General features: G+C 37.5%; 1 protein-coding gene across 3 annotated transcripts in view; it reads right to left on the reverse strand.

Moving 5' to 3' along the window:
* Positions 1–15,455, reverse strand: part of NUBPL (NUBP iron-sulfur cluster assembly factor, mitochondrial) — a 238,166-nt gene that overhangs the window by 140,905 nt on the left and 81,806 nt on the right. For all 3 annotated transcript variants that reach the window (XR_011491825.1, XM_020870428.2, XM_070478048.1), the window contains 2 exons: positions 3,857–3,896; positions 3,679–3,769 (listed from right to left, as the gene is read on the reverse strand). Coding sequence is in view for 2 of the 3 variants with exons in the window: in XM_020870428.2 (XP_020726087.2) it covers positions 3,679–3,769; positions 3,857–3,896 (131 nt within the window). In the remaining variant the exon portion in view is untranslated. The remainder of the gene's footprint in view (positions 1–3,678; positions 3,770–3,856; positions 3,897–15,455) is intronic.

Raw genomic sequence — 15,455 nt, forward strand, 5'->3', positions numbered from 1 at the left:
AGAAGAGAAATGAGCCAAAAAAAGTGAAGGACCTGAACATACACTTTATGAAAGAAGATACAGCAATATCTAACATGCACATGAAAAGGGGCTTAACATCACTGACCATCAGGGAAGCACACACTGAAACCATCAGAAGACATCATTTTTACAGCCACCAGTGAAGAGAAGGATAACACACACAAAAAAGATGTGAAAAACTGGAATCTTTATGAATACTCGTATAAGTATTTACAGCAGCATTATTCATAATAGCCAAAAACTGGAGACTACACAATTGCCTATCATCAGAAGAATAAATAAACAAAATTGGGTTATATTCATGCAAGGGAATTACTACTCAGCAATAAAAAGGCCTCAGCTACTGATACATGCTACAAAGATGATTTTTAAAGCATTAGGCTAAGAAAAACAAATGAGATGCAAAAGGGAATTATACTATAAGGTTCCCTTTATATGAAGTATAAGAACACACAAAACTCACAGAGTGACAGAAATCACAACAGTGATGGCCTAAGGGAACCCAAGGAAACTTTCCAGGGGGGGATAAAAATGTTCTCTATCTTGACTGGGGTATGGTTACCTAGTTATATATGTTTATCAAAAAATCATTGAACTCCATACATAAGATATGTGCATCCTACTATATCTGTAAGTTTAACTCAGTAAAACTTTGAAAGAAAGGAAAAAGAACTTTTAAAACAGATTTTAGCTCAAGACGGCAGACTGACCACAAGTACTTACCATCTCCCCACAAATTAGTATCTGGGATGAGATAGGAGAAGAGCATCTGAAACATTGGTATTCTATTTATTTTGTCCTAAGTGATGAGTATAAAGGTATTTTCTCTTCGGGATAAACCATCTATCTGGACCATTACGTACATGTATACATGTTATATTCTGTACATGTGTTATATTCAATTTTTTTTTAATTGGACAATGAACCAGGTACCCTCCACAATTCACTGCTATATAGAGCATCAAGAAATGAAGGAAATTTATTGCTGACTGTAGCCTTCCAGGCTCCTCTGTCCATGGGATTTTTCAGGTAAGAATACTGGAGTGGTTGCCATTTCCTTTTCGAGAGGATCTTCCCAACCCAGCGATCGAACCTGAGTCTCCTGTGTCTCCTGCACAGAGCATCTAACCAGCTATTGTATTTTCACAAAGCATGCTCCTCAGAACACCAACCTTTGGCCTGTAGTTCTGCGTCTCTTCTCACTGACTTGAATCTCTAAGTGTCTGATTACTGTGGAAAGCGGAAGAATTTCCACCTTCTCCATAAAGCCTTAGGAGGAATTCTGAATCATTTCCTGTTGAGATTTCTAACCCTAACATAGGAGGGGGAAAACTGATGATGACAATGAAAAAACGTCGCCTGCCATATCAGTAAACAAAGGATTGGCAGCCATCAAGCCATTGCCTGGCAGCCTCCCTGACAGTTAGCCCTGAGGGAACTCGGGATGGGAACAGGATGCCTGTCATCTAGCGCTCTGTCAGCTGCTGCGGCCACCCGGACGGCGCACCTTGAGCAAGCTCAGAAGGAGAAAGCGCAGGGTGCTGGCCGCAGAGAACTGAGGGGTGCTTTCAGTGAGCCCAAACTCTTGCATCTTCCTGTACATAAACAGGCACTAAATTCCTTAACTTGAGATATGTGGTTTTCTTTAGTAATAGTAATTTTTTTTAACTTTTGTATTTCATACTGGAGTATAGCCAATTAACAGTGTTGAAAGAGTTTCAGGTGGACAGCAAAGGAACTAAGCCATAAATATACATGTATCCATTCTCCCCAAATTAACGGTAATCTTTGGACGTTCTGACTACCTGGCAAACTTTGCTGCAAAAACTCATATATCTTGGCTCCTCCTGAAGAAGGAATTCATAGGGCCTGGACTCCATCTCAGGCCTGTTCATGCTGATCATGCTCGGCCACCTCTCCAATGGACTCTGCACTCTGTGTTTAATGTCTATGGAAATGACATCAGAAGGATAAGTCTCCCTCCGGACAGGGGAATCTTGAAGATCATATCCAGGTTACTCATCGCCTAAGAGAACATACACTAATCACCCCTTCCTCCAGGCAGGCCATAAATTTTTCTGTACCTATTGGAGTGTAACCTCGTGCTTATTGATTATTGCCTAATTGTTTAACTGTCTGAGCACATGGCACATGAATGATGGGGTTATTGGGATTGTATTTACCCTTCCTTAGTTTATGTAACTCTCAAGGAATTTGGGGTGGTGGGTTCAGACACATACACATGGGGTATAAAAGATTTTCACAAATGCTGGTTGGTGTCCTTGGCTAAAAGCAGACTCTGCCTTGGGCCTGCCAGTGTAATAAACTGCACTTCACTAACTGCATTGTCCTTCTGAGAGAGTTTGTTTCCCAGAACGCGTGGCTACAACACTCCCTTACCACTTCAAAGCAGTCGCTTAGAGTTATCTGAGAGATTGCATCCCAGGATTAAGTCCTCAGTTTTGCCCACCAAATAAAAAATAATTCTCAACTTATAGGTTGTACTTTTTTATCAGTCAACAATATTAAATCAGAATTCTCCTTCTGTTTCCAAATTTTCATTGACTGTAATTATAAACTGAATAAAAATTGTTTTAAAATTTCCTTAAAGGGAAAAAAAAAGCTGGTTTAATCCACAAAAATAAAGGTCAAGATCACAGAATGGACAGGATGTTGTTAGGAGTATAACTGAAATAACCAACTGTGGGATCTGAGTGTAAAAGAGAAAGAAATGTAGCCAAGAGACTTAAATGTGCTGGGAAAATAGAAAGATTCTGGGAACAAAGATCAGAAAGCAAATTTATCAGAACTCAAGTAGCAGAAAAATAAGACAAGATGTTACAGGAGAAAAAGAAGAGTTTCAGAGTTCAAGAAATATCTACTTACTTTAACAACTGGAAATTAATATAGGAGTACCTATGATTAGAATTGTTAACCTATGGCATGGTGCCTGACCTAAAGTAAAACGTGAATAAATAAGGGGTAACTGTTGTGAGTCAGTGGAGAAAATGCAAAATACTTATAACCTAGAAGATAATTAACTATAAATGTACAGCAACTAAGAGAAAAATGAAATTTATTTCTATAAATAACACAGAGCCCATCTGATATTTTTAGATTATCCAATCAAATGTTCTCTTCCTTCAGGATAAATTAAAGTTGATTGGACAGTTATTATATATATAAATATATAGCCATATGTACTCAGAGTAAAATAAAATTTCATTTTCTTCTGAAGCAATTTTAAATCATAAACACGGTGGTTTAAATAATTTTTTTCTACATTTGAGGAATTTCTACAATGCCCTTGTAACTCAATATGGCCACAATGAAATTAACCATAAATCTAAAGAAGACAGATTACTTATAAAATAGACATCCTCATTGTACTGCAGACTCAACAGAGTCTGAAGAGAGAAACAGAACAATATAAAATAAGACATTAGAAATTAGCACTAATAAGCAATGGGAAAGATTCAATCACATGACAGTGGAATTTGGTCTTGGCGCCACATAACTCATTATAAACTCAGTCTATCAACTGGATTCTTCTGCAAAACACCTCAAACATGACTGGAAACTTTAATGACCCCTCAATCAGCAAATATTTACCACAGTGTACCCATAATAAAATTCTACTTAAAGCAATTTTATTACCTGCCTCAATAGTTTCTCAATGGCTGACATTACCATAAGACCTCTCCAAACAAGGGGGGTAGTCTCTTCAACCAGGAAGCCCATGGACATGCTGCAGAAGGAAACCAAAAATACAACTAAATTACATAAGGTAATCAATATTATTCTGAAAACTAACATAAAAAAAAAATATGCTTACCAAGCAATACCATAATTCAAAAGAGGCCGCATTAAGTTGCCTGAAATAGAAAAAAAACATCTTTTAGAAGAGTAAGTCACTATACATAAACACAATCATCAAACAGTGTCAAATTAAAAATATAACTAAGCTATTGGAAGAAAAGCTATGATGAACCTAGACAGTGTATTAAAAAGCAGAGACATCATTGTGCTGACAAAGGTCCGTAATGTCAAAGCTATGGTTTTTCCAGCAGTCATGAATGGATGTGAGAGTTGAACCATAAAGAACGCTGAGTGCCAAAGAATTGACACTTTCAACTGTGGTGCTGAAGAAGACTCTTGAGGGTCCTTTGGACTGTAAGATCAAACCAGTCAATCTTAAAGGAAATCAACCCTGAATATTCACTGGAAGGACTGACGCTGAAGATGAAGCTCCAATACTTTGGCCACTTGATGTGAAGAGCCGACTCATTAGAAAATACCCTGATGTTGGGAAAGATTGAGGGCAGGAGAAGAATGAAGTGACAGGATGAGATAGTTGGACAGCATCACTGACTCGATGGACATGAATCTGAGCAAACTCTGGGAGAGAGTGAAGGACAGGGAAGCCTGGTGTGCTGCAGTCCGTGGGGTCCTGAAGAGTCAGACAGGACTTAGCAACTGAAAAACAACAAAACTACTCATATTGCTACTGTTAAATTAATACACCTCAATTTGCAAACATCATACCAAGCATACAACTAACACACTCAACAGATTCAACATCTAAAAACAGGTGTGATAGTTTCAGAAACACTTCATCTATAATTTTCAAGTGTTCTAAAAAAATAGCCTCAATAAGTAACTCTGTCCATCAGTTTCTTACTTCAAATCTCAACATAATACAAGCCAAATGTGAAAAACCCAAAGCAACATAGTACTCAATAATACATGACTGAATGTTTCTCTTCTAGGATCAGGAGTAAGACAAAGATGTCCACTTTTGCCACTACTACTCAATATAATACTGAAAGTTACAGCCAGAGCAATGAGGCAAGAAAAAGAAATAAATAGCATCCAAACTGCAAAGGAGGAAGTAAAGTTTCCTCATTTCACAGATATTATGATCTTTATATAAGACCCTAAAGATTCCACAAAGAAAACTATTGGAGCTAATAAGTAAATCTAGTAGAAGATACAAAGTTTAAATTAAAAAATCACTTTCTTTCTTATACACATGAACAATTTTAAAAGGAAATTATGAAAATTCCATTTATAACAGCATCAAAAAGAATAAATACTTTGGAATTAACTTAATCAAGGAGATAGAAGACTTGTTAAATTAAAACTATAAAATATTGCTGAAAGAAATGAAAGAAGACAAAAATAAAAACACATCCTGTGTTCATCAGCTGGAAGTCTTAACATTAAGATGGCAATACTACCTAAAGTCAGATTCAGTGCAATCCTTATCAAAATGCCGTTGACATTTTTTGCAGAAATAAATCCATCCCGATATTCAGATGGAATCTCAAGGGATCCCCAATATGAAAATCAATCTTGAAAAAAAAGAACACAGCTTGGGGACTCATACTTTCTTATTTCAAAACTTACTACACAGCTATAGCAATCAAAACAGTGGGATACTGGCATAAAGGCAGACATATAAACCAATGGCATAGAATAGAGACTCCAAAGATATACTCTCACTTATATAGTCAAATGATTTTTTCACAAGGAGACCAAAATCATTCAGTGGGAGAAAAGCTGCGAAAATTGGGATATCCAAATGCAAAAGAATGAAGTTGGACCATTACCTAACACAAAAAATGAACTCAAAATGGGTCAAAGACCTAAATGGAAGAGCTATTAATTATAAAGCTCTTGGAAAACACAGGGCAAGAGTTTCATGCCGTTGGATTTGGTGAGGCTTTCTTGGATACAACACCAAACAAAGGTGACAAAAGAAACAATAGACATGAAAGTTTGTAACTGTTGTGCATCAGGAGACAATATCAATAGGGTGAAAAGGCAATCCACAAAATGGGAGAAAATATTTGTAAATCATTTATTTTATAGAGATTAATACCAAGAACATAGAGAAAATTCTTAAAACTCAATAAAACAACAAAATTCAAAAATGGGCAAAGGAAGTGAATAGACATTTCTTCAAGGAAGATCTACAAATGGACAATAAACACATGAAAAAATGTTCAACATCACTGACTGTTATTAAAATGTGAATAAAAATTACAATGAGAGATCACCTCACAGTATTAGAATGGCTGCCATCAAAATGTAAAAACCTACAGGAAATAACAACAATTGGCAAGAATACAGACAAATGGGAACCCTTGTGCACTATTCACAGGAATGTAAAATGGAAATGCTACAGAAAATAATATGAGTTCCTCAAAAAATTAAAATAGAATTACCATACAATCCAGGAATTCTACTTCTTAGTATATACCCAAAAAGGATTGAAAGCAGGGCCTCAGTGTCCTGAAGAGATTTTGGTACACTTGTGTTCATAGCAACAGTATTCACAATAGTTAAAATCTGGAAACAAACCAAGTGCCCATTAATGAATGAATGGATAAGCTAAATGTGCTATAGGTATACAATGGAATATTATTAAGCCTCAAAAAAGGAAGAAAATTCTGACACATGCTACAAAAGGATGAACCATGAGAACATTATGCTGAGTAAAGTAAGTTTGCCACAAAAAAAAAGAGAAATACTGTATGATTCCTCTTAAATGAGATACTGAAAGTAGTCGAAATGATAGAAAGTAGAATGATGGTTGACAAAGGCATGGGGAAGTGGCAATAGAGAGCTACTGTTTAATGGGGAGAGTGTTTCAGTTTTACAAGATGAAAAGAACTATGGAGATAGTTGGTGGTGATGGTTGAACAATATAAATATATTTAATACCACTGAATTGCAGTGTTAGAGAAGACTCTTAAAAGTCCCTTGGACTGCAAGGAGATCCAACCAGTCCATCCTAAAGGAAATCAGTCCTGAATATTCATTGGAAGGACGGATGCTGAAGCTGAAGCTCCAATACTTTGGCTACCTGATGCAAAGAGCTGACTCATTGGAAAAAACCCTGATACTGGGAAAGATTGAAGGCAGGAGGAGAAGGAAATGACAGAGGACGAGATAGCTGGATGGCATCACTGACTCAACGGACATGAGTTTGAGCAAGCTCCGGGACACGAAGACAGACAGGGAAGCCTGGCGTGCTGCAGTCAATAGGGTCACAGAGTCGGAGGCATGATGAAGTGACTGAACAACGTACACTTAAAAATGGTTAAGAGGGTAAATTTTAAGTTATGTGTTTTTTACCACAATAAAAGAAAGAAAAAAAAAAACCTGACTCTCTAATCTGAGACAAGAAATTGTATTAATCTCAAGAGAAAACCAACGTACTACTTATGCTCACAACAAAACAAAGAAAATACACTTCATGTGGCAAAAGACTTATATAGTTTCTTTCATCAAACCATCTGTGCAGTCATGCCTTCAGTCATTCTTGCTACCATATCCTACTTCTTCACCATAACAAAGTATATAAGAAGCCCTCTTACCTTATATACCTTAGACAAGTACTGGGCTAAAAGTTTAGGACTAAATCATAAAAAGCTAGCAGAATTACATATTCAGATTTTATCATATAGTCTTCAGTTCTTTCTCCTCTTTAAAGAGGTTGAAATTTAAAATAATGTATAAAACATATAGGCATGGTTTATATAAGAAATCCATTACTGAACTCTATTCATTGGATCCCTACACAAAGAAAAGGGCTTCCCTGATAGCTCAGCTGGTAAAGAATCCGCCTGCAATATGGGAGACCTGGGTTCGATTCCTGGGTTGGGAAGATTCCCTGGATAAGGGAAAGGTTACCCACTCCAGTATTCTGGCCTGGAGAATTCCATGAACTGTATAGTCCATTGGGTCGCAAGGAGTTGGACACAACTGAGCGACTTTACTTCACACAAAGAAAAAGCTATGGCCCTTCATTAAAAGAATGGTGAATAAGAATGCATTTTACTGTTCCAAGCTAAAATGTTTAAGAATGCATATATTTCTTTACGGCTTCCCTCTGTAACTTCTGACTAAACTAACAAGCTCAATCTTCCCCATAGCTAATTTGGCAATAGGACTCTTCCCCACATAAACTTCATCAATTCTTCCCAAAGCATCCAAGTTAAATTTTCAGAGTGACAACTTTCTTTCATTCTGCTTTGGACTTCATTCTACTTTCTGTTTTCTTCAATAACATATGCATAATGATTAAAGAGTCAAGTAGTATAATAAAAATTATTACTAAATGTCAATAATCCCCAACTCTCTATTACTCTCCAGAGCCAAGAACTCAACTTTTTTGTTGTTGCTGTTTCTTGTTTTCTAATTTATTTATTTTTAATTGGAGGATAATTGCTTTACAACACTCTGCTGGTTTCTGCCATACCATAGGTATACATATGTCCCCTCCCTCTTGAACCTCCCCTTCCACCTCCCAACCCACCCCACCAGCTCTAGGCAGTCACAGAGCACCAGGTATGAACTCTCTGCATCATATAGTGAATACCCACTGGCTATCTAGATTACATATGGTAATTAATGTCTCAATGCTACTTTTTCAATTCACCCCACCCACCTAAACAAACATTTCTGCAAAGACATACAGATGGTTAATTAACTGACTTTTTAAACTTCTTATGATTAATTAATCCTACACTTACAGAAAGTTGCAAATATAGCCAAAGTCCTCATATGCCCTTCACCTAGCTTTCCCTAATGTTAATAATTTATATAACCATAGTGCAATTAGTCACAACCAGAAAATTAACATTGATACTATACAATGAGCTAATCTACCAAATCAAAAGTCTGACAGTTTTTAGTTATGACATATTATTTAGCTCTTTTCCACAAACACTGACACACTTTTTATGCACCCATCTTCCCAATGCAATTATATCACACAATTTTTATTATATAAATCACGTAAATAACAACTGAGCAATACAGCACACAATATTATTTTTCCTTTGTCTCTCTGAACTGATAAGATCTTTGTGCAGAATGCGTATATGTGTTTCCTTCATTTTCTACATATTTATTAGCTACTTGTTCCTAAACTATTTTCCAGTTGCACAAGTGTCAAATTCATTAATCAAATGCACTAGGTATTTGAGTTCATCATCTTGAACTAGGCTCTGTTGAATCCTTTATAATGTCTTTTGAATAACAGAAGTTCTTTTTATGTAATCAAACTAACCGATTTTTTTCTATTATACTCTATCCTTTTTGAGTCTTCTTTAAGAAAGCCTTTAGTAATACAGTCATTGAGACAGTCTCATATTATCTCCTGACCCTCCACGGCTTTGAATTTCACATCTAAGTCATTAGTGAAAGTGAAGTTGCTCAGTCGTGTCCAACTCTGCAACCCCATGAACTGTAGCCCACCAGGCTCCTCCATCCATGGGATTTTCCAGGCAAAAGTACTGGAGTGGGTTGCCATTCCTTCTCCAGGGGATCTTCCCAACCCAGTGTTGAACCTGGGTCTCCCACATCGCAGGCAGATGCTTTACCATCTGAGTCATCTCAGTCACTAAGCCATCTAAAATTAATTTTGGTGTGTAGTCTGAGGATTCAGATTTTAATTTTCATGTGGATAATAAATTGTCCCATCATCAATAATCTGCAATGCTAGCCTTGTCATAAACCAGGTTTCCATATATGTATAAGTCTGTTTCTGGACTACCTATTCAGTTCTAGTTGTTTATCTGTCTATCCTTGAATCCACACCAAACAGGGCATATAGCTCAGCTTTATAGTAAGCCCTCTTATATATATAGCTCAGCTTTATAGTAAGTCCTCTTATCTGGCACAGCAAGTCAACCACTATTCTCTTATCTGTTCATAGACCCTTTGCTCATCTCTATAATACGTAAATTCAACTTGGTCATCACTTTTGACAAGTGGAGTTTTGATTAAATTTGCAAGACTGTTAGGAAGATTGAGATTTTTATAAAATTTACTCTTCCTATCCATGATCATCATTTGTTTTCCATTTATTGACATTTTAAAATATTTATTTATTTTAATTGGAGGCTAATTACTTTACAATATTGTGGTAGTTTTTGCCATATATTGACATGAATCAGCCATGGGTGTCCATGTGTCCCCCTGTCCCAAAACCCACCTCCCACCTCCCTACCCAACCCATCCCTCTGGGTTGTCCCAATGCATTGGCTTTGAGTGCCCTGTTTCATGCATCGAACTTGAACTGGTCATCTATTTCACATATGGTAATATACATGTTTTAATGCTATTCTCTCAAATCATCCCACCCTCGCCTTCTCCCACAGAGTCCAAAAGACTATTCTTTACATCTGTGTCTCTTGCTGTCCTGCATATAGGGTCATCGTTACAACCTTTCTGTTTCAATAAAACTTAAAAAATATTTCCACATGAAATTTGTACATTTGCTAGATTTGTTCCCAGGTATCCTGTATTTCTGGAGCTATTTGTATCTTTTTTGAAACTGGACTTTCTAATTCTTTATTGGTACTAAATAGAAGTTTAATTTTCTCACATATTACTCTTATATTTAACCACCAATTAAATTTGTGTCCATTTTAATAATGCTTCTATAGATTTAAATTTCTTTCTACTTGAAAAATGATATTTTCTGCAAATACTGACAGTTTGCTTCTTTTATTTAATTCCTTACTCATCTGTGTTAGCATGTGTTGGAACTTATTTTGCAGGTTAGCAGTGCCTGTATAATGTTAAATAAAGCTATGATACCAGTCTTTTTCTCTTACTCATAATTTTAAAAGGAATGATTTTAACAGTTCACCAGTGAGTATGATTCTTGCTATATATTTTTTAGAGATACACTGTATCAGGTTAAAGAAAGTTCCGATAATTTTGTCCCTTGTTCGAGAAGAGTTTTGATCATAAATGGTTGCCGGGTTTTGTAGAATGCTTTTTCAGCATCTTTCTGAATTACACTTTTTCTACTTTAATCTGCTAAAATAGTAAGCTAAATTAACAAAATTTTACTGATACTGAATCAAATGTGCTTTTCTGTATTAAATACAATTTAATCACAATATAGTTGTTTTGTATAATGCTGAAATTGGTTTGCTAACATTTGCTTGTCTTTTTACATACATTACTTAGGGAGACTGTCCCATAATTTTTCTCTTTTCATCCAAGCTTTCTAAGGATTAACTAGCCTCACAGTTTTTTTTTCCCATTTATTTTTATTAGTTGGAGACTAATTACTTTACATCATTGCAGTGGTTTTTGTCATACATTGAAAGGAATTAGCCATGGATTTACATGTATTCCCCATCCCGGTCCCCCCTCCCACCTCCCTCTCCACCCTATCCCTCTGGGTCTTCCCAGTGCACCAGGCCCGAGCACTTGTCTCATGCACCCAACCTGGGCTGGTGATCTGTTTCACCCTAGATAATATACATGTTTCGATGCTGTTCTCTTGAAACATCCCACCCTTGCCTTCTCCCAGAGTCCACAAGTCTGTTCTATACATCTGAGTCTCTTTTTCTGTTTTGCATATAGGGTTATCGTTACCATCTTTCTAAATTCCATATGTATGTGTTAGTATACTGTAATGGTCTTTATCTTTCTGGCTTACTTCGCTCTGTATAATGGGCTCCAGTTTCATCCATCTCATTAGAACTGATTCAAATGAATTCTTTTTAACGGCTGAGTAATATTCCATGGTGTATATGTCCCACAGCTTCCTCATCCATTCGTCTGCTGATGGGCATCTAGGTTGCTTCCATGTCCTGGCTATTATAAACAGTGCTGCGATGAACAATGGGGTGAACGTGTCTCTTTCAGATCTGGTTTCCTCGGTGTGTATGCCCAGAAGTGGGATTGCTGGGTCATATGGCAGTTCTATTTCCAGCTTTTTAAGAAATCTCCACACTGTTTTCCATAGTGGCTGTACTAATTTGCATTCCCACCAACAGTGTAAGAGGGTTCCCTTTTCTCCACACCCTCTCCAGCATTTATTGCTTGTAGACTTTTGGATAGCAGCCATCCTGAGTGGTGTATAATGGCACCTCATTGTGGTTTTGATTTGCATTTCTCTGATAATGAGTGATGTTGAGCATCTTTTCATGTGTTTGTTAGCCATCTGTATGTCTTCCTTGGAGAAATGTCTGTTTCGTTCTTTGGCCCATTTTTGGATTGGGTCATTTATTTTTCTGGGGTTGAGCTGTAGGAGTTGCTTGTATATTTTTGAGATTAATCCTCTGTCTGTTGCTTCGTTTGTTATTATTTTCTCCCAATCTGAGGGCTGTCTTTTCACCTTGCTTATAGTTTCCTTTGTTGTGCAAAAGCTTTTAAGTTTCATTAGGTCCCATTTGTTTATTTTTGCTTTTATTTCCAATATTCTGGGAGGTGGGTCATAGAGGATCCTGCTGTGATTTATGTCAGAGAGTGTTTTGCCTATGTTCTCCTCTAGGAGTTTTATAGTTTCTGGTCTTACATTTAGATCTTTTTTTTTTTTTCCATTTATTTTTATTAGTTGGAGGCTAATTACTTTACATCATTGCAGTGGTTTTTGTCATACATTTAGATCTTTAATCCATTTTGAGTTTATTTTTGTGTATGGTGTTAGAAAGTGTTCTAGTTTCATTCTTTTACAGGTGGTTGACCAGTTTTCCCAGCCCCACTTGTTAAAGAGGTTGTCTTTTTTCCATTGTATATCCTTGCCACCTTTGTCGAAGATAAGGTGACCATAGGTTCGTGGATTTATCTCTGGGCTTTCTATTCTGTTCCATTGATCTATATTTCTGTCTTTGTGCCAGTACCATACTGTCTTGATGACTGTGGCTTTGTAGTATAGTCTGAAGTCAGGCAGGTTGATTCCTCCAGTTCCATTCTTCTTTCTCAAGGTTACTTTTAGCCTCACTGTTAAGCCTCATAATTTGTAAAGTATTATATAGTTTTCTATTCCATGAGTGAGTTTGTGTAAGATTGGAATTACCAATTTTTCGAGTATTGGCTTGCTATTATCATCGTAGTAAGATTTTTAACTACTGATTCCATTTTTTTAAATAACTATGGAATGATCTACATGTTTTATTTATTTCTTAACCTGTTTTAGTGACACATATTTTTTCAGAAATTTTCTATTTCAGAAAATGTTTAAAACATTTTCGCATAATTAAAACTAATGGTTGCATCTGTCAATTCCCTTCTTTATTTCCAATTTATTTCTCAGTTCAGTTCAGTTCAATCACTCAGTCAGGTCCGACTCTTTGCGACCCCATGAATCACAGCACACCAGGACTCCCTGTCCATCACCAACTCCCAGAGTTGACTCAAACTCATGCCCATCGAGTCAGTGATGCCATCCAGCCATCTCATCCTCTGTCGTCCCCTTCTCCTCCTGCCCCCAATCCCTCCCAGCATCAGGGTCTTTTTCAATGAGTCAACTCTTCACATGAGGTGGCCAAAGTATTGGAGTTTCAGCTTCAGCATCAGTCCTTCCAATGAACACCCAGCACTGATCTCCTTTAGGATGGACTGGTTGGATCTCCTTGCAGTCCAAGGGACTCTCATGGGTTGTCTCCAACACCATAGTTCAAAACCATCAATTTTTTGGTGCTCAGCTTTCTTCACAGTCCAACACTCACATCCATACCATGACCACTGGAAAAACCATAGCCTTGACCAGATGGACCTTTGTTGACAAAGTGATGTCTCTGCTTTTTAATATGCGATGTAGGTTGGTCATCACTTTGCTTCCAAGGAGTAAGCGTCTTTTAATTTCATGGCTGCAGTCACCATCTGCAGTGATTTTGGAGCCCCCAAAAGTAAAGTCTGATACTGTTTCCACTGTCTCCCCATCTATTTCCCATGAGGTGATGGGACCAGATGCCATAATCTTAGTATTTTGAATATTAAGCTTTAAGCCAACTTTTTCACTCTCCTCTTTCACTTTCATTAAGAGGCTTTTTAGTTTCTTTCACTTTCTGCCATAGGGTGGTGTCATCTGCATAGCTGAGGTTATTGATATTTCTCCCGGCAATCTTGATTCCAACTTGTGCTTCTTCCAGCCCAGCGTTTCTCATGATGTACTCTGCATATAAGTTAAATAAGCAGGGTGACAATATACAGCCTTGATGTACTCCTTTTCCTATTTGGAACCAGTCTATTGTTCCATGTCCAGTTTTAACTGTTGCTTCCTGACCTGCATACAGGTTTCTCAAGAGGCAGGTCAGGTGGTCTGGTATTCCCATCTCTTGAAGAATTTTCCACAGTTTATTGTGATCCACACAGTCAAAGGCTTTGGTGTAGTCAATAAAGCAGAAATAGAGGTTTTTCTGGAACTCTCTTGCTTTTTCGATGATCCAGAGGATACTGGCAATGTGATCTCTGGTTCCTCTGCCTTTTCTAAAACCAGCTTGAACATCTGGAAGTTCTCAGTTCACGTATTGCTGAAGCCTGGTTTGGAGAATTTTGAGCATTACTTTACTAGCATTGAGATGAGTGCAACTGTGCGGTAGTTTGAGCATTCTTTGGGATTGCCCTTCTTAGGGATTGGAATGAAAACTGACCTTTTCCAGTCCCGTGACCACTGCTGAGTTTTCCAAATTTGCTGGCATATTGAGTGCAGCACTTTCACAGCATCATCTTTCAGGATTTGAAATAGCTCAACTGGAATTCCATCACATCCACTAGCTTTGTTTGTAGTGATGCTTTCTAAGGCCCACTTGACTTCACATTCAAGGATGTCTGGCTCTAGGTGAGTGATCACACCATTGTGATTATCTGGGTCATGAAGATCTTTTTTGTACATTTCTTCTGTGTATTCTTGCCACCTCTTCTTAATATCTTCTGCTTCTGTTAGGTCCATACCATTTCTCTCCTTTATTGAGCCCATTTTTGTTTATTCAGTTCAGTTCAGTCACTCAGTTGTGTCCGACTCTTTGCAACCCTATGAATCGCAGCACACCAGGACTCCCTGTCCATCACCAACTCCCAAAGTTTACTCAAACTCATGCCCATCGAGTCAGTGATGCCATCCAGCCATCTCATCCTCTGTCATCCCCTTCTCCTCCTGCTCCCAATCCCTCCCAGCATCAGGGTCTTTTCCAATGAGTCAACTCTTCACATGAGGTGGTCAAAGTACTGGAGTTTCAGCTTCAGCATCAGTCCTTCCAATGAACACCCAGGACTGATCTCCTTTTAGGATGGACTGGTTGGATCTCCTTGCAGTCCAAGGGACTCTCACGAGTCTTCTCCAACACCACAGTTCAAAAGCATCAATTCTTTGGCGCTCAGCTTTCTTCACAGTCCAACTCTCACATCCATACATGACCTCTGGATAAACCATAGCCTTGACCAGATGGACCTTTGTTGGCAAAGTAATGTCTCTGCTTTTTAATACGCTATCCAGGTTGGTCATAACTTTCCTTCCAAGGAGTAAGCGTCTTTTAATTTACATTTATTTAATTCTACATTACCAGAAATTTGTCTAAATTATTCATTCTTTTGTTAGTTCTGTTAGTCCTCTCTACTGTATCTTTGCTTTGAAGTTCATTAATTTTCACTCTTAATCACTTTGTTCCTTCTACTAT

This window comes from Odocoileus virginianus, chromosome 16 (genome assembly GCF_023699985.2).
Source record: "Odocoileus virginianus isolate 20LAN1187 ecotype Illinois chromosome 16, Ovbor_1.2, whole genome shotgun sequence".
Lineage (NCBI taxonomy): Eukaryota > Metazoa > Chordata > Mammalia > Artiodactyla > Cervidae > Odocoileus > Odocoileus virginianus.